General features: G+C 35.9%; 1 protein-coding gene across 1 annotated transcript in view; it reads right to left on the minus strand.

Moving 5' to 3' along the window:
• Positions 1-1,030: 1,030 nt before the first annotated feature.
• The window catches only part of LOC113073621 (solute carrier family 35 member F1-like), a 30,427-nt gene continuing 11,113 nt past the window's right edge, over positions 1,031-20,344 (minus strand). The window contains exons 3-6 of the mRNA XM_026246441.1: positions 8,688-8,815; positions 3,929-4,088; positions 3,155-3,311; positions 1,031-1,124 (exon numbers count right to left, since the gene is read on the minus strand). Coding sequence (XP_026102226.1) covers positions 1,046-1,124; positions 3,155-3,311; positions 3,929-4,088; positions 8,688-8,815 — 524 coding nt within the window. The 3' untranslated portion in view covers positions 1,031-1,045. The remainder of the gene's footprint in view (positions 1,125-3,154; positions 3,312-3,928; positions 4,089-8,687; positions 8,816-20,344) is intronic.

Consider the following 20,344-nt stretch of genomic DNA (forward strand, 5'->3'; position numbering starts at 1 on the left):
CAACAATCTGTTATTTAAAATTGTAATATTTTTTCAATTTTACTGTATTTTTGATCAAATAAATGCTCTTTTGGGAGCATAAAAGACTAATAGCATTTAAGATAAAATTTCAGTGTCAGTGGTACATTGTGAAAGGAGACCAAGGGCCCTATTTTAATGATCTAAACGCAAAGTGTAAAGCTCATGGTGCAGGTGCACTCAGGTGTCCACATCCACTTTTGCCATTTTAACGATGGAAAAACGGTCCATTTTTGAAAATGGGTTGTCCCTATTCTCTTAATGAGAAATGGGTGTAACGTTCAATACACCAATCAGAGTGTCATCTCCCATTCCCTTTAAGAGGGAGATGCGCTCGCGCCATGGCGGATTGCTATTTACATGGTGGAATTTGTTGGCAGAAAATCTGAATGCTTCTCAAACGAAGAAACCGATCTGCTCGCGCGTGAAGCATCTACGGGAAAAGCAGGATTCCACCAAAGCTCTGCACGATGAGTCATTTAATTTATATGTGTGTGTATTGGCACGATTGTTCAATTAATTAGCCAATTTCATTCATCATTATAAGTAGTAATAGGCTAAATTGCAAATAGGTAGCCTAATTCTAATACACACAATGACAATCCATCATTACATTTTTATATTTATGAAGCCTACACAATAATATTATTTTACACTGTAATCCTTTTGTTTTTAATATTTGGCATGTTTGTGTCATGCGCATCCCTGTGTGTAATAAGCAAAGTCAGCGAGCACTGTGGACCCGCCCAAAGGCGCGTTTTCTACCAACGCGCTCTTTAAATGACAAAAGCATTTTGCGCCATTGACTTTAGACTTTAGACCAGGTTTGAGCTGGTCTATGGTGCAGTCTATTTTCAGCTCCTTAAAATAGCAATGCGCCAGAACACACCTCTTTTTTAGACCATGGGCTCAAAAATGAGCGCAAATGCATTTGCTAATTAAACGACGTGGCGCTGGACAGGAAAATGTGAACGGCGCCAGACTGAAACTAGCAAACACACTTGCGCTGCGACAGGGCCCCAAGTGTTTAAACAGTCAAAATCACCAGCTTACCAATCTGCCAGTCCCACTGGACCTTCAGAAGTTCCTTGTGCTCCATAATGGCCCTGAAAAACAGAAACACAGCACAACTCCCATCAGCCACAGGTGAGCACAGCTGAGCTAGGGAAAAACTAGAACGTCAATAAAAGATAAATAGCGACAGCGCCGAAGTCTCAACAGCATGCTTCATTTTGACAGGTGGCCGATTTCGGCAACAATGGGCAGTGCGATAAATCCACCCAGCCTGAGCAAAGAGCAGTCAATCTCCCCTGAAGCCCTCCTGAACAGTCCGAAGGATTCTTGTGACACTCGACCGGTTCTGTATGAGCTTTTCTGACTTACTAACAATGACAGGTCACCCCCCCCCCCCCCAAAAAAACAATCCTCTGGCCCTGTGTGACACCTCTGTAGAGCCATCACAAGGCTGCGCTGATGTTCTGTTGCCAAGGCTACAAGTCTCATCGTCCGACAGCATCTAGAGGCATCAGCGGGAGACCGTTCCTGAAGCCCTGAAGCCTTCAGATGAAACTATTTGATGCAGGCAGAGAGAGAATATTCTATATCCAGTGAGGTTGTCACTCTGCTTCCTCCAGAGCCTTTTATGAAGCAGTCAGACTTTAAGTGGAAGCAGGGTTTGACTGTCGTCCATAATTCCAGCCTGCTGTCAGATATGAATGCCTTTCAGCATAATTACACCCAACTGGCATGGGTAAACAGTGTCGTTGGCATTTATGTAAATACGCCACAAATATAGATGTTAAAGCGCATTGAAGCTCCGGCACCGGGGGAATAAAGGTGTTAGATGAGAATGCGGACTCCAGCTGGAGCTGCTGAATGTTTGCTGCAGGACGCAGGCGGTCCAAATGGGCCTCGTTTGCAGATGGATAAAAAGACAGGAGACGAGAACATTCCAGTTGGCTCACGCTTGGAAGTAGCTGGGATATGTGGTGCCGGAGATCCAAATGGCTCTGGTGGAAATGATAATTAAACATGCAGACTGTGTAAACGTCAAACTGTGAGGAGGATCTGAGGATGACTGCAATCCAATTATAAAAATCATTACATTCCTATGAAAAACGTGTGAAGGTGATGTGCTGTTAGAACATTAAATAATCATGGTTAAACAGTTGAGAGGGAATCCTAAGGAAACTTGGAGAAAAGTGTCTTTTTTAGAGTTCAGTGGTGATAGACTATAGCGAGCCAATAGATGACAGCAATTTTCATATAAATATAAAAATAGGAGAAATGAGAAAGAACAATGAAATATCTAATACTAGCTGATATATATATAAACTTTTTGAACGGTAGTATATATTGTGCATTCCTAATTTACAGTCATTCAAAGTGGCCAATGCCAATATCATAGACAATGTCATTTTATATAGCAATTTCGATTTCAATTTAAGTGTAACTGTAAATTTAGCCCTGCTGTTTAGCCCCGCCCACCAATTCACGCATGCAGAGTAAATAACGAGAGAGACGAACGCAGGTCTTACACAGAAACTAAACAATAAAGATGGCTCAGAAGACAACAAGATGCTGTCCAGTGCCAAGCTGTGCCAAAACAGTCTTTGCATTGAATTTCCTCTGATGCCAACATTAGGAAAGAGTGGATTAACTTTATTATTAATGTAATTCCAGACTGCGTCAGTATGAACTTGGTCCTTTGTTCACTTCAAAAAACATGATTTAGAAGTAATAGACCATTTTCTGTCCTGCTTTGACCCCCTCATCAGAACGCTCTGTTTGAATAGCTGTGGTGGATTGTAGACTCAGAAGTAAACGCCCACTGCTGTGATTGGCTAACAGTTGTGTATGTTTGTCAGCCTACATCCTTAAATGGATGCTGCTGTGATTTAGGTTAAAAACGCGTAAATACTCAGTACATATCAAAAGATCATTATAACAGACCAAGTAATAATTACTCACACTTGTATGTCGCAACATTTCTGTCGGATCTGATATAGTCAGTACAAAATAAATACAAATAATAATAATAATAATATTGATAACATTATAAGTGGACCTCAGAGAACAGTAGATAATAACAAAGGCAGTTCATGATCCCTTTAAAAGTTCATAATAAGAGACTCACAGCTGGATACCACTGAAGAAGGAGCCAAAGAGACCCATCATTCCCAGGAATTCGACCCGGCTCAGGTTTTTTACGATGAACTCCTCACATACGTTGGAGATGCCGTAGAGCGTCGCACCCGCAAGAACCAATAAATCCCCCATGAGTTTATGGTCCCCCTGTATAGATCAGACATTAGTGTTATATTAGGTCATACACCTTTCAGAAATATATATTAAAAAAATGTACTCGAATTCAAACTCAAAACTTAAAAAAAAAAAAAAAAATGACAATGAAAATGTTATTTTAGTTTCTGTAGCTTAAAATCAAAGCAATACATATGTAAGAAATCTCAATTCTCCGGAAACACAACACACATACTAATAAAACATATACTTAACACTGCAAGTCACTCTGAAAAAAAGCATCTGCCAAATGCATAAATGTAAATGTAACATTCACTCAGTGGTAGGTACATTATTCAGAGACAACTCAAACAACAGTAGAATTGCTGCAAATTAGTTTGATTTTCATTAGACTGCCCTGTGGGAAAGCTGTGTGTGAAATTGTAAGCACAAGCCCCTACTGTCCATTCATATTTAATAAAGTACTCTGAAACTGAATCAGTCCGCATGAGCCAGGATTCTCAGGAGGATTGGGCAGTGCTTTACTCTGATGTAATGTCTGGACTATGGCTGCATGTGATACAAAGCACCACCCAGGGGAAACGAGAGAGGGTTATTGTGTGGGATAATATTCAGAGTGTACCACGGCATTGTGAAGGGACGGACTTACCGAGGCCTTGCTGTCGGCCCACCATGACGTCTGCGCCCACCATGCAGCCCATGCCCAGGAGACACACGCCCACACCCACAAAGTGCAGCACTTTATACCTGACTAACAAGAAGAACCACGACAGCAGCAACACCACAGGGATCACGAAGCAGTCCAGCAGCTGTGGAATACATTGAAAAACTGTATTCAATAAAAAAAACGGAATATGTTTTGACATCCCATATTCATGCAAAATAACTCACAAAAAGCATTTTTAAATTCAAACTCAATTATAGAAGATAAGACGACAGACAGAATGATAGTTGATCGATAAATAGAACGACAGAACAATAGAATGATAGAATGATTGATAGAATAGATAGAATGACAGATAGAACGATAGTTGACTGATAGAATGACAGAACAACAGAACGATAGATATAACCATAGAACGATAGATAGTATGACAGATACATAGACAGACAGACAGAATGGTAGTTGACTGATAGATTGATAGAATGACAGATAGAACGACAGAAAGATAGATAGATAGAACGACAGAAAGATAGGTGATAAATGGATAGAATGACAGGCAGATTGATAGAATAGAACGATAAATAGATAGACAGAATGAAAGTTAACTGATAGATGGAACAACAGACAGACAGACAGACAGAGAGACAGAGAGATAGATAGATAGATAGATAGATAGATATTCCTCTAGTGTGGTAGAAAAGACATTTCATAAGGCCTCAATGACTGAAGGACACACAAGAGATATAATGATCATAAATCACAATCATAAAATGCATACTACGCCTCCATTTATGCACCATAATCAGAGACATTTGTTCAAACAAAATTTTGGGCTTTAAAATGAAAAAAAGAGAAAAGGAGAAAAAGGAGAACATATAAGCAGAAATAGTCAAGACATTTGCATTCTAGACCTCAGCCAACACCATGACCATCTATAACAAGTAATCATCTACCTTTAATGGGCAAATGTTTAAAAGAGTGGCTCCATCGCATGCTTTGGCATGACTGCCTATTAATATTGATGAGCCACTGTGTAACCTCATTACTGTCTACATAAAAATGGTAAAATACACTTGTTGTGAACCACGGGGGAAACAGCACGCAAAGGTTTGGGAGGTAGGAAGCATCTCTTTCACAGTGAAGAGATAAACATGATGCGCTCCTGTGTGGGATGAGCAGCAATCCGACTGACCTCAGCAAACAAGCTGTCGAGTTAGACTAGAAACGTCAGAATGTTTCCTGGGGGCTGTTTCATGAAACAAGCTTAGCAAATAAGCCAGGCTTATTTTAGTTAGTCTGACTTATTTTCACATGATTTGGTTTCATAAAGCAAACTTACCATAGCTCAAGCTCAGTCACTCTGGCATGTTGGGAAACTAACCTGGTCCGGAGCAGGCTAACTGTCAGGCTAAGCTGGGCTCCTCTAACACTGACCAATAGGAACGCATTGATAATACAACTGACCTAAATTAGAAATAAATACAATAATACATTTTCTCTCAATTCTGAGTTTATATCCTGCAAATTGCAAGAAAAAAAAGTCCGAATTGCAAGATGTAAACTCAAAATTTGTAGAAAAGTCATCAGAAGTGCCAGTTGTTTATTGCAAGAAAAAAGTCAGAATTGTGAGATGTAAACTCAGAATAGTGAGAAAAAAAGTCAGAATTATGAGATAAAAAGCAATTAGCTTCTTTCTCATCCTGTGGCAGAAACAAGCTTCCATAGATTTCTCATCTAACACCACCAAAGCGTCGCTCATCTATAGTATTTATATTAAAGTTGGTTGCACACCAATGCAGTAGAAATAATTAGGAACTCTGGTGGCGTGCTCCAGGGATTCGGTGTTTGATTGACCTGCTGACGCTGCTGTCTCCAGTGGTTCTGAGCTGTATGAACTGTACCACAGTGAGAATCTAATTCTCTTTTGTGCTTGGTAGAGAACACAGAGACAGATAACACACACAGGTCAGGCTGCACAGGCACCAGAGTAGTCCTGAACTGGCTGTACCTGCTGATTGGTCGCAGTGCGCACGTTCAAAAAATAAGACTCTTGAAAACAAATCAGTGCATGTGTGCAGGGACATCATGCACCTATTATTTTGAGGTAGTTTTGGCTCACTGGATGCCCTAGGCAAGATAAAACATGACCCAAACAATATGGTAGTTCTATGTACAGTACATGTGTAAGACATGTTGAAATAATAGTAATGTTGCCTGCAAGTGGACGAGTTTCAGATTCTGAGCAATTATACAGTATTATTGTGTTTAATAAACTGAGCTAAGCTGCAACTTAACTTGACAGCCAGTGATCATGCAGTTTCAATGTATAGATTAGAGCAACTTTGATATTTTTATAATAATTCTATTCCACAAAAAGAAATCATATTTGAAATTCACAATGATTACGCTGTTTATTTGCATGCATTGTCTGCTTATGTTTTCCCCTAATTCACTAAAGGAAAAAGTTAATTGCAATTCTTGTGTCTGATTAAACTTGATTGAGTGTGGATTGTGAATAAGATGCACATTTGTGCACTTGAAAAATCACATACGTAAACTTAGCAGTCGTTTAGTGAATTTGCCTACCACAAAAAATATTTAAACAAGTATGCAAAGTACTTGACTGAAACTTGCAACTTGATTAAACTTGGGTTGTAAATAAGACTGGAAATATTATGTGCAAAAGCATCATAAGCATACTGAAAAAAAGTACCTTTATCTACATTTTGAAAAATATGTACCAAAACATATCTTTTATTACTGTTGTTCTAGCTGAAATGAACACTGCTGGCAGTAAAATACCAACAACTTTTGGGCAGAATATAGACTAAAAGAATTAACTTTTTTTGCAGTTCTTTGCAAAATACTATGTTATGACCTGAAAACAGTTTTACCATAGTGCATCATTTGTAAATTAATACATTTTGAGCTTTGCATCACATAACCAGCTTCATATGTATAGCTTTTCTGATGTAGTAAATTTGCTCTATAGCTCACCCGATAAATATTGCACTTGCAATACAGAGTCATGTAAAACACAAAAAGAGCATTAACTTTTAAGCACCACTTTGGACAATTTATTTCCAAAATGCTGTGACATGTACAACAAGAGCTTAATAAAACATTGCCATATGGATAAAATTGAAAGCACTTTTATTGCCACTCACAAGTGTTTTGAAACATGAAAGAAATGTAATGTAATTTTGCAGAAATAACAAATGTTTGATTTAACAGAGTGACGTATATGATAATACAATTTCTAATTTAAAGCAAATAATCTGTGGAAGGCTCAATTCATTTTGACTCACCAAATTTAGCCATGGGTGATTTCTGACACTTTTAAAGAGATTATACGTCAAAAAATTAAAAGAAATCTGTCAATAATTACTCACCCTTATGTCATTCCATACCCGTAAGATCTTCGTTCATCTTTGAAACACAAATTAAGAGCTCTCTGACACTCCATAGACACCAAGGTACAGTAACTACCACAGTCAAAGCACAAAATGTAGTAAGATCATTGTTAAAATGGTCTATGTAACATCAGTGTTTCAACCATAATTTTACAAAGCTACGAGAATACTTTTGGTGTGCGAAGAAATTAAAAAATAAAGACTTGTTGTGCTGTGACTTGTGTACGAGCAGAAGAGAGCATGCACATGCAGTGTGTAACTCTCGATAATGAAGGTAGATAGTAACTTGGGGGAGAAGAATTGCTAAATAAAGTTGTTATTTTTGTGTACAAAGAGTGTTATCATAGCTTCATAAAATCACGGTTGAACCACTGATGTCACATGGACTATTTTATCAATGTTCTTGGTACCTTTCTGGGCCTTGAATGTGGCCGTTACCTTGCTGTCTATGGAGGGTCAGAAAGCTCTCGGATTTCATATAAAATATCTTAATTTGTGTTCCCAAGATGAACGAAGGTCTTACCAATTTGGAATGACATGAGGGTAATTAATGAGAGAATTTTCATTTTTGGGTGAACTATTCTATACAAGCAAACTTCACGAAAAAAATAGTGCAAATAGGGGTTTGTACTTTTTTACAAGCTGCAATCAATACCCACAAAAATCTGAAAGGGCATGATGCCTTTGTGCTGTTTGTTTGTTTTTTTGGGCAGCATCTGTATTTACCTATCATAATGCTATGGGCTCTTATCACCAAAAACAAATCTATAACACCACCGCACAGTCTTGTTTTAAGATGTACTCTGTTGTGCACATTATAAAATCCTTATCGATCAGAGCTGATTCTCTCAGTTACGCCTGCAGGTCTGATAAAAGCCTGTCTGAATGTCCCTTTTAATGTCTAATGGTAGGGTAGGCTAGGCTAATACATGACAGCATGCCAGCACATTCGCTAACAAATAGTTGATGACAATCTTTGCATCAACAGGGGCGCTTGTAATGACCATCGGTGATGGCAACAGAAGAGTGACGAAGTGAAGAAAAATCGATCCTATTCTCTGCTGGAATCTCTAATAATCATAGAGACCTCCTCTGGCCACTAATCAAACACCATTAGCAGTGACGTGAATAAGGCTCTTTCAGCACTAACAGCGCTGTAATGAAGATTAAATGACAAGTGCAATGTGAAGCAAACAGGCTAGATTTAACTGCCAGTCGGACAGACCCAATAAAAGCCTCAAGCCACTGCCTTTTTGCTTCTTAGGTTTCATAATCTGTCTTTTCTTTCCTTCACAAGGCACAAACACAGACTCGTAAACATCTTAATATACCTGAACGCTGGTCAGTGTGGTGTACTGGTAGGCTTTGATGACCAGGTAATTAGCCTCTATATCAATCAATCCCAGAATCATGTACTTCCACCATCTTCTTTTCAGTATCGCCAGCAGATTCTCTTCTCCTGTGGGAAAACGTGAAGTTGCATGGTGAATTCACTTATTAAGACAGTCTCCTGTGGTATAATCCATTTTGTACGATCAATACAAACTTGTATGTGCAAACTGGTTGGGAAAACGATTAATTGTTTGAAGTGCTTTGAAGTCAAGCAGGTTGAAACCAGCTATTAAAATCATCCAAGTTGTGTAATACAGTTTAAACAGAACATTATCCTGGATCAACCCTCTTTTGCTGATCATTAAAATACTTGACCTCAGATATTAAGGTTAGATTAGATTACAGCAGATGGTACCATATGATAAATCAAAAATTACTCCAAAATAAATAAGTGATTTGTTCATACACTACCATTTTTGGGAAGAAATTCTGTTATTCAGCAAGGATACATTGAATTAATCAAAAAGAATTTACAATAAAGACATTTCTATTGTTCAAATATATATTTTTTAAATGAAATAATACTCTTTTGAACTTATTCATTAAAGAATACTGAAAAAATGTATCAAACTTTGCACAAAAATATTAAGCAGCACAACTGTTTTCAATAATAAGAAATGTTTCTTGAGCAGCAAATCAGCACATTAGAATGATTTCTGAAGGATCACATGACACTGAAGACTGGAGTAATGATACTGAAAATTAAATTAACCTTTGCATCCATAGGAATAAATTAGCTTTTAAAATATTTTTAAATAGAAAACAGTTATTTTAAATTGTAAAAAATTTTCACAATATTTGCATTTTTACAGTACTTTTTTTTATTTTTATAATTACAGCCTTGGAGAGCATAAGAGACTTCCGATATCAGAGTACAACTTAAACTTTCCACAATCCATATTTTGTAAAAGCTTGTTTGTCAGTTTCAAAGAAACTAAAGATTAACCAAAAACAGCTCTTGTCTACCGCTCCTACGGTGAAGAGATAATATACAACAGCCAGTTTTATTACAATACTGCAGCAATCTCTTGACACAGCAAAGCTGCTTCTGAAATAAATAGGAGTTTTCTATAGGATCCTAACGGCAGAAGCACTGCAGGAAAAAAAAAGAAAAAAACAAGACGAATGGAACTTAAGAACAAAAGTCTTTGCAGATTCAATTCAATTCAAGTTTATTTGTACAGTGCTTTTAACGATACAAATCATTGCAAAGCAACATTCAGCAGACATTCAGTTTCCCCATTATGCATATTATTTAAATTAGGGAAGTGGAAATGTGATCACTAACTTTCTCTTGCAGTCTGACCTTCTCACTTGTTTTGATTTTCTAATACAACACAATCTCTCTGCAGTAAACATACTTATTCTTGACCTATTCCAAAAACTTTTAACGGATGATGGATTGGATTTTTTTGAAAGCCCTTACAAGTTACTTGATTCATTATGCCTTTTCAACATGTCAAACTCTCGAGGTGTTGAAAAGCAGTGAAAAGGCACTGGCTCCAAGAATCAGAAAATAAAGATAATCGCTCTAATCTAATCAAACACAAAACAAATGTTTTGTTCTTGCAGCTTAACTTTAATTAGGAAATGAAAGTTCAGGACAACTGGTAAAGTCAAGAGAACATCTGCAGACCAAAAAAGCAAAATCTCTGAATGAGCCGATGGTAGAGCAGCAAGAATATAAAGCAAATCGTATGTCAAGTGTTAGCTTTCATCTGTATGCTGTGATTGTAAAAAATAAAAATAAAAATAACAGTACTGTACTGTAAGTTAAGAAGTGAAAATTTAATTTTACTGTATGTCTCATTACCGGCTGATGATCTTTATTTATATTTATTATTTATGTAAAACCACATTAACTGAATTAACATTAAGCTTTTAAGTGTGACTGTTAAAGAGTTTCAAAGAATAAAATGACATGAGGTTCTCATAAGAAAAGATGAAATGCGCGCACAGCGTTTGAAGCCCAATTCATGCGTCCCACAAATTGAGACTGTGTCACGCATGATCAATAATGGCTCAAAAAAAGTTGGTCGCTCATCTATATCTGGAGTCATCATGCCATCGATCGCGTCGACAAGTCGATCTCGGAAGCATTTTAAGTCGATCGCGAAGATTTTTCGAAATCTGAGAAAAAAAGGTGCGACTGCGAGCCTCCGGTGCGAGTTGGGAGATGCGAGCCTCCGCTGACTGCGGAGTCGCACCTCCCGAAACAGACGAGACATTTATACTTGACACAACTGTTTTAGACTGAAAACCAGACCATACAACTGATTTAGACGCGGGTGCCGGTGTGATGAGATAATATCCGTCTGCTCGGGCATGATTGTTTTAGGCCTGTAATTGATTGATTATTGAGGTAATAGGGATGGCACGGTTCGCTGAAAAAAAAAAAAACCAAACCGTTTCTGTTGATGCATGCGTATTCTGGCTTCCCAAGACATTACAAAAACATGAGAGAAAAAAAAAACTGGACAAATCATTCACTCTTGTTCAATGCGAATGCTGTATATGAGCAGTAATTTATTCTTAAAGTGAATAAATTGTAATGAAAAATAAATAAAATTAAATAGCTAAAGTAAATCGTAAGTGGTAGTGCATTTGTCGATTCTGTCATAAGCATACAGTACATCAGCAATTACACATGTTTAGGGGAATAGGGCATTATTAATATACCATGTAAGGTGGTATGTGCTAGAAATGGGTAAACCACTATCAGTGAGTCTGCCCATGGGGTGGGGGCACCACCGCGCAAGGCAGTGTCCCACATTGTCCCTCAGAAACATACCCCTTGTCCCCCCTTGGGCTTATTAGCAGGTGCTCACCCTATGTTACACGCAAAGGCAGATCTAATTTTTAATATTCAATGACAATCAAATCCTGCAGATGTCACATCCTTTCGCAAACATGTAAAGAGAAAGCATGTCTCCCCAATCAAACATTTTAATACAGATTACAGTAACCGGAGACCTAATAACATTTGCGGATGTCTCTCAGTGGGGTCAGATTTTACAATAAGGTGAAGAGTCATTTAAATCCTCTTCATCTGTAAGCTACAACAGAGGATAAAAGCACTGGAAATATGATTGAAGCAGCAGATTTAAAATCTCTCAGAAGAGAGAGTAGATATGAGCACAAGTTGTGACTGATATAATGTCATTATTATAAAATATTTGGTAACACTTTCGTTTAGGGACCAATTCTTACTGTTAACTATTGCATATTTGCATGCTAGTATATTGGCTGTTAAAATGTACTTATAAAGCACATTTTAATGCTTTATTCTGCATGACCATATTTTAGATCTCTAAATCCTACCCCATACCTAAACTTAACAACTACCTTACTAACTATTAATAAGCAACAAATTGGAAGTTTAGTGATGCAAAAGTAGTAGTTAATAATGAAAACTGGTCCCCAAACTAATGTGTGACAAAATATTTATATAATTTAGTACATCAGATCATATTTTTATGTATTTACTCAGGGATATGATGCAAGCAGACAAATCCTCTCATAAAATCCTCTAATCTTTGTGTTAGATGACATTCCAGGGCATTCTGGAATGGAAAGGAATGAAATTAAATAAAATGCAATACAATAAGATAAAAATTAAATATCCTTTATAAATATAAATATCCATTTTATAAATATCTTTCCACACAAAAGCAAAGATAATACAGGTATAGACAAAAAAAGAGTTGGAATGACATGTTGGTGATTAAATGATGACAGAATATTTTGTGTAGTGGCACTCTCCCTCTCAGCTTTATAATGATATATGACACAGAATCGTTCTCCATGAGGCATATCATTTTGCTTTTGAATCATGTTATCTATTGCCACCTCCCATTCTTGAGAATGTTAATGGTGTGTGCCATTATATTGATTTTAACACAATGACCACATTAAGCAGCTGTGACAAAGATTTCATCATAGTGTTGTTAAAGGGACTGACTGCAGAGAGCATGCTGGTCAAACAAGGAAGAGAAAATGACTTTTAAAGACAGGTCATTTTGACAGACCATATAATAATCCCATTCCCAGAGAGCACTGACAAATCCCACTGTGTTCCCAGAGTTTCTAAAACTGCCAGCTGCGAATGAGACTGGCTGCTGGTTGTTCTTACATTTAAGGAAACATTTTAATACTATATATTATAAACAAAATGTAATGTAAATGTAAACAAAAATGCTAGGATGTGATGTTCAAAAGTGACAGGAAAGTCATTTTTAATGTTACCAAAAAAAATGAATTTTGTATAAGTGCTTTTCTTTTGAACTTTCTAAATCCTGAAAAAGGTATCATGGTTTCCACAAAAATATTAATCAGCATAACTGTTTTCAATAATAAGAAATATTTCTTGAGCAGCAAATCCGAATATTAGAATGATTTCTGAAGGATCATGTGACACTGAAGACTGGAGTAATGATACTGAAATTTCAGCTTTGCATCAAAGGATTAAATTACATTTTTAAATATATTCAATACATACAGTACATACTGTACGTAGACATCATTTTAAAAATGGTCTCTTCTGCATCATTTAATAAAAAACTGTTGTCATTTTCAGTAGAAAATACACTCAAATGGGATAGTTCACCCCAAAATGTCATCATTTATTCATCCTCAAGATGTCCCAAACCTGTATGAGTTTCTTTCTGCTGTTGAACACACAGAAAAAAATATATTCATGAAACTCATGAAATTCAATGAACAACTTGAAGATGAGTAAATGATGACATCATTTTCATTTTTGGGGGGGAACTATCACTTTAAAAAAAAATAAAACTTTACTGCCTGTTGCTAGTTAGTAGTAGACTAAACTAGATGTGGACATCTGTGTTGATGCTATGATGTAGAATAAACCCCAAAGAAAAGCCTGTAGCTATGCAATGCATTAGTCAAGACATAACAGCTGTACTCACATAACACAGAACATAAGTCACTTATGATAAAAGCAGCCGTTAAATCAATAAATCATGCAGAAATCCTCTGTGAAGCCTATTTCCAGGTGGACATCAGAGACGGGAGACTGATTTCAAAGAACAGATTCAATTAATGAAAATGATGCATATTATGTATATATTATACTGTTCAATAATTCTTGTGTTCTGCACAAGAAAGAAAATTGTACGGAATTGTAATGACATGAGAGTGATGACAATTTGAATTTTTCAGTGATCTATTTCTTTAAGATCCTCCCTAAAGAGCTCACATATGGCATAGTAAATACACGGCCAACAAGTAAAATTAGTATTTAAAATATTATTCAGTGTGCTACACTGTTGTCAAACAACTTCATTACATTGTATACTTAATTCAGCAAGTGATGTTTGGTTTTCATGTGGTTTGTTTGCATTTTAACCATTTAAAGCTTACTGTATCATATTTGATACACAATCTACTAAATGCCTTATGTCATCTGATTGATAGTTCATACTTTTTTAACAAGTAAAAGGCCCTTTATTTCCCATTCAGACTGTATATTGTATTACTGTGAAAACCATACTGCTTTTTATCACTTAAATCCAAGAATAACTTTTACACTGTTGGTAAAATTTCAAGATGAAAATTTACTGGACTGAAGCAGCTGTGACCTAGATTATCCATACATTTTGGAAAATCTTGTTAAAATGAGAATATAAAATACATTACAAGCAATCAAATTTTTCATTTTACTTTAGTCTTACACAAGAATAGTCAAAGTGAAGTTTAAAAAAATAGTAAATATTAACATGGCCTTATAAATATCAGCAACGACTTGGTTTGGGCATAAAACCCATATGAATAAAACTCATGTGAGCTTCATATTCTCTTATATCATATACTGTATATGAGCCTCAAAAGCCTGATGTAACAAATATGATACTCGTATATGCAAACTTAATTTGTTTCACTTTAGATTTTGTCTAAAGGCTCATTAAACTGTTTCTTAAAAAAAAAATCCAAGTTAATTTTGCTACCATTTATTCATCACATTGTAAATGGATGCTCAAAATGTATCAATGGCAAATGTAGTAAGTAGGTCATCCATGCATACAGTCATACTGTGCTTCATCTACAGCTGACATTTTCACCTAAAGCAAAACTTATGGAAGCATGTCAAATACACACACACACACTTTTGTGAAAAGTGGGGACCTCCCATAGACATAATTTTTCTTATACTGTAGAAACTGTACATTCTATGGCCTTACATCAACCCTACACCTAACCCTAACCCTCACAGGAAACATTGTGCATTTTTACTTTCTCAGAAAAACTAAATTTTTTATGGTTTATAAGCGTTTTGAAAAATGGGGACATGGGTTATGTCCTCATAAGTCACCCTCTCCTTGTTATACCTGTGTCATACCCATGTCATTATACAAAGTTGTGCCCTGATATGTCACAAAAACATGCACTCACACACACAAATAAAATACAAGTAAATGCATATGTTCATTTATTTATAAATTTTATTTTTAACATTTTTGAACTGTCCTTGTGAAAACCAGTGTTATTATGCTCTGAATTCTTCATGTTTTAGAGTGCATTCAAAATATATTTTATCCGTAAGCGTGTTGTTCGCTAGGAATCAAATCCATGACCTTGGCATTAACAAGACCTTTGTGAGTTTAGCTACAGAAATATGATTGTACAAAAGCAGTGTCTGTGCCAATGCAGACTCACTCCAACAAAACATCCAAAAAATTGCATTGAATATATGCGTGTGTGGCCGTGAATGGCTTATTCACACTCAACACCATGCCTCATCATCGTGTGGACACAGTTTATTGATTATCTGTCCACGGGGGGAACAGGATAGAGTCGAGGTGCTGTGGCAATGCAAACAATAAATCTCTTCCCTCACTCCTGCCAGCTCAACACTTCTAATCTGTGTCAGTAAGAAGGAGTGGATACAGCTGGCAATCTAAAAAGCCAATAAAGAAGCTTTCAGGGGTAATCATCAACGCAGAGGACAAAGCACTGACCTCACACATTACCCAGCAATCCTAGCACTCAATTTTGCAGGAGATAATGAAGATGGCGAGATGGATATGCTGCAAACTGACTACAAACACAAAGCAGAGACCACTTCATAATAACCTACAATTTTAAAAGAATTTCAACAGGATGTTTTAAGCTACTGAAATGCATCTGAAGGCAGCGTAAGTTGGACCCTAAAACAGATAGAATCACAGAAGCCCATTATGAAAATGGAATTTAAAGTTTAACATAGAATGGCGCAAAATTTGGATGAATAAATCAAAAGTAGGACTGTACACTTAATCAAATTGTGATATACCTTTATTCACCCCCGTGGCCATGTGGGACACTTTTTATGATGGATGGAAGCGCTTTATTGGACTTCTTCTGTACTACTAAAAAATAATACCCATTCACTGCCATTTTAAAGCTTGGATTTTGGAATTTTCATTTTTGGGTGAACTATCCCTTAAAACTATAGTAACTAACAAATTAACTTGGGTTTTTGCTACACTAACTTTGTTTAACCATGGTTAAGTATAGTAAAATCATGGTTAATTTTCATAAGGGTGTTTATAAGTCAAATTAATTTAAAACAGGTCAATTCAACAGGTATGAAATATGAAAAGGAAAAGAAAAATACTGTTAATAAGAAGACAAGTGCTGGACCTCAACAGGTTAGCTAGGAAATATATTTATTACTCAGAATGTTCCCAATGTCACAAGGTCCCAGAATGTCCCAGTTATTTTTCAAATCAAATGGATGAGACAAGCTGTGAAAATAAAAAAACGGACTGATTTTGCTCTTGCAATCCACCAGGAAATCAAGCTCCAAAACATCTCAAATATGATTGCGCCCTAATATCAGTGATTCAAAAGTTCCCTGATGCCAACTTTCCAGACGTGTAGATGGCAGCGTAAAAACAAATCCCATCGGCATAAAATCAATATCAGGGGTAACATATCAAAATGCATAGCATATTGAATGCAGCTCTTTAGGGGAGAGTAACAATTGCTTGTTGTACAAAAAGTTTTACAAGCCTCTAATGTCAAATGGTTGTGATGAATCTGAGGAGGCGGGGCTCTTTACCACCACGCCCCCAAAACTCAAGGCCAATAGGCACAGAATCTATTGGAACCGGTCCAACATTCTAGCGGTCTTGGCTTACTTAATACCCATGAAGAACAGACAATTTAGTTAATATTTCTTGATGTCAAATTCAGCCATTTTAGGCTATATTACTTTTAATGAAATGCCATTTCATTTTAGTTGCCAATTATATTTTAGTTGATGATAATTTGTAAAAAATTAGACACATATCAAACTGTAAGAGACAATACTTTAAAGTTTGACTCCAAACCCTGGGGTTGTGGGTTCGAATCTCGGGCTGGCAATAACACGACCCTATGGGTCAACCCTTTCCTTGAGCAAGGCATCGAACCCCCAACTGCTCCCCGGGCGCCGCAGCATAAATGGCTGCCCACTGCTCCGGGTGTGTGTTCACAGTGTGTGTGTGTGTGTGTGTGTGTGTGTTCACTGCTCTGTGTGTGTGCACTTTGGATGGGTTAAATGAAGAGCACGAATACTGAGTATGGGTCACCATACTTGGCTGAATGACACATTACTTTTTTTTTTTAACTAAATGTATAAATATATATTAATGTAAACATAACCAATTTAACAAACAAAATAAAACATACAATTGAAAAAATAAATGCATCAGAAAAACATTATTCTTTTAAAATACATTAGGGTATAGTTTAATTAAATTTAAACCATTAACTATTAGAAAAAATTGTTACTTGAATATGAAAAAAAAAAAAACTTATTTTATTTCAGCAAGTTGGCATTTAATTCTAGTTGCTAGAAATTACATTTTAGATTATGGTAATCTGTACAAAATGAAAGAAACACATCAAACTTTTGGAAACAATATTTTTTATCAAATATATAAATATCAGAAATTATTAATTAATTTGTTTAATCTAAAAATGTAAATTTGTAGAGACAATGTAGATAAATAAACATCAATACAACATCTTGTCACCAAAATAATTTGAAGGTGGCATTTAGGACAGCACTAAACCTTGAGGCATGAACAAAGCCAAGGCAGAGTGCAGTTTTCACACATGATTTCCTCAATTTTTCTACCTCACAGCAACTGTTTTCAGTGTCTTTTTTTGTTATTATAACCGTTGTTGCCATGCACTAGTCGTTTCCCGTTGCCAGCGTCCACTTGGCAGCCTTGGTACACAACTGACAGATTGGTAAGAAGAATTTTGGCATGCATTACATTTGTTTTCTATTTCTGCAACAATACTGTAGGAGAGAGAGCCATATGCTGGGTAGCCCCGTCCTGCTGGAACAACAGCTATTCTGACTCTGTTTGTGTCCTCACACTGGGTAGACAAGTTATTCTCATACACTAATGTTCTCCCATGCTTTGGGAGACTATTATTTCATTTTTATCTTTCAATATTAGTGAACCTGATACTAATGTAGCTTACTTGATACAGTACGCTATCAAAAGACCCTTTATACAATGAATGCAGTGTCTAAACAGCTCAGAAATTTACATCTGAAACAAACAGATGCATCAGAAAAACACTGTTCTTTTAAAATACAAAAGACATACCCTCGGATCAAAACATGATCGCTTTGGTCCATGTTCAAATGTTCATCAAAGCTTGAAATAAATTAACTGAAATAAAATATTTAAAATAAATTTATTTTAGTTCAGCTAGTTGTCAAATAGAACATTTAGCATTTTTATTTAGTTTAACTTAAAATATGAAAATAACTAATGCTTTAAATAAAATAACTGAAATATGTAATAATTACAAATCAGTCCGTTTTTTATTTTCACAGCTTGTCTGATCCATTTGATTTGAAAAATAACTGGGACATTCTGGGACCTTGTGACATTGGGAACATTCTGAGTAATTATTAATATATATATAGAAGATATGTATATGTCAAATATATATATTTTTTAATCTAGTATTAAATCTGTATATTTTAATCTAGCTGCCAAGGCAAAATTAATTATTAACATATCGTTTTAATTTAGTAATTTTAATTTCGACATATATAAATAACTAATACTTGAAATAAATTAAGTGAAATAAATAATAATAATAATAACAATAATTTATTAATTTTCAGATACATTTGTAATTTTTATTTAGTTTGCCTTGATATATTAATGATAACTAAATTAACTTATAATAATAATAATAACAACAACAACTAAATTAACTCATAACTGAGACTGAAAATAAAATAAAAATGTATAAAAACTGTAAAGACATATAGACAAAGCTAATAGAAATAACAAAAGCTCACAATACAATTTACAAACTAAAATCAAAATGAAAACCGAAAAATATAAATATAAAAATTCATTAAAAAATATCTCAGTGATACTAAACTAACACTGCCTCCGAGGTTTGGCTGGCTTAAGCAAATGAAAGCTTTCTCAATTTATTAAAAGTTAGACAAGGTGTATTTAAAATTGCCTCTGATCAGTGGAGCGCAGTGTTCTGGAATTGCCATAATATGAATCAGGCTTAATATTGCAGGGCAGAGCAAAAAGCTGTCACTCGAAATGTTTCTGTCAGCCATCAGCATTTGCCCCAAGTAATTAATAACTGCCTGGCCGCATTAGTACAGGAAAACACATTATGTCTCACCGGTAAAAAGTGATGCAGTTTTTACTAGAAAGAGAGAGAGAAAGGCTAATTTCCCTCCTTAGTCCTTCTCCAGTTCTGCAGCTCTGTGGTTTAAATCCACTTTGAACGGAGCACAAGGGTCACAACAGATACAAGCTACACAGAAGAGGTGAAAAGAGATGACAGGAAGGCAAGGAAATGAGAAAAGCAAGTTTCACTTTACCCAAGCTAAGATGACAGCCTCTACGTTGTGGGACTATAGAAGATGAGCTGGAGCTTGTGGACACAGACCGGCTGACAGGGAGCTGCTCTTATTGCCCTCTCATTATCCTAAAAACACACAGTACCTGCCCACTTTCTGTAGCGTGTGGCCGTGTTTACCAAGGCTGCAGACTCAACTCCATGGTCACTGGAGTAGAACAAAGAGACTGCGCCGGTTTGTCAGGGGCCGCTGACGGCTCGCTCAGAGCGGCGTGCTTGAAATAATGAGTTTGTACGCAGCCTTTGCGTCCAATGTTTGCATGCTTCAAAATACAGTTCAGCAGTTCAGTCAATTAAAATGATGCATTATGGGTGTAAAAAGAGCTACGATTAAAAGTTACTATGCCAAACTTTTACTATTCAGATTATCACATGTAAAACAAAAAAAATACTATCTTCACCTATTATTTAATACTAGCTGATATATATATATATATATATATATATATATATATATATATATATATATATATATATATATATATATATATATGCATATGTCTATGTAAAGTCTCCAAAACTGCAAAGGATAATGATAATAATTATCTAGACATGTCCATCTATTGTACGAACATATGACATCATTACTTAAATGATATGTAAAAATTGATAGCCTGAATGCACTGTAAGTCGCTTTGGATAAAAGCGTCTGCTAAATGCATAAATTTAATTTAATTTTAATTTACTT

The sequence above is a fragment of the Carassius auratus genome, unplaced genomic scaffold, assembly GCF_003368295.1.
Source record: "Carassius auratus strain Wakin unplaced genomic scaffold, ASM336829v1 scaf_tig00012580, whole genome shotgun sequence".
Lineage (NCBI taxonomy): Eukaryota > Metazoa > Chordata > Actinopteri > Cypriniformes > Cyprinidae > Carassius > Carassius auratus.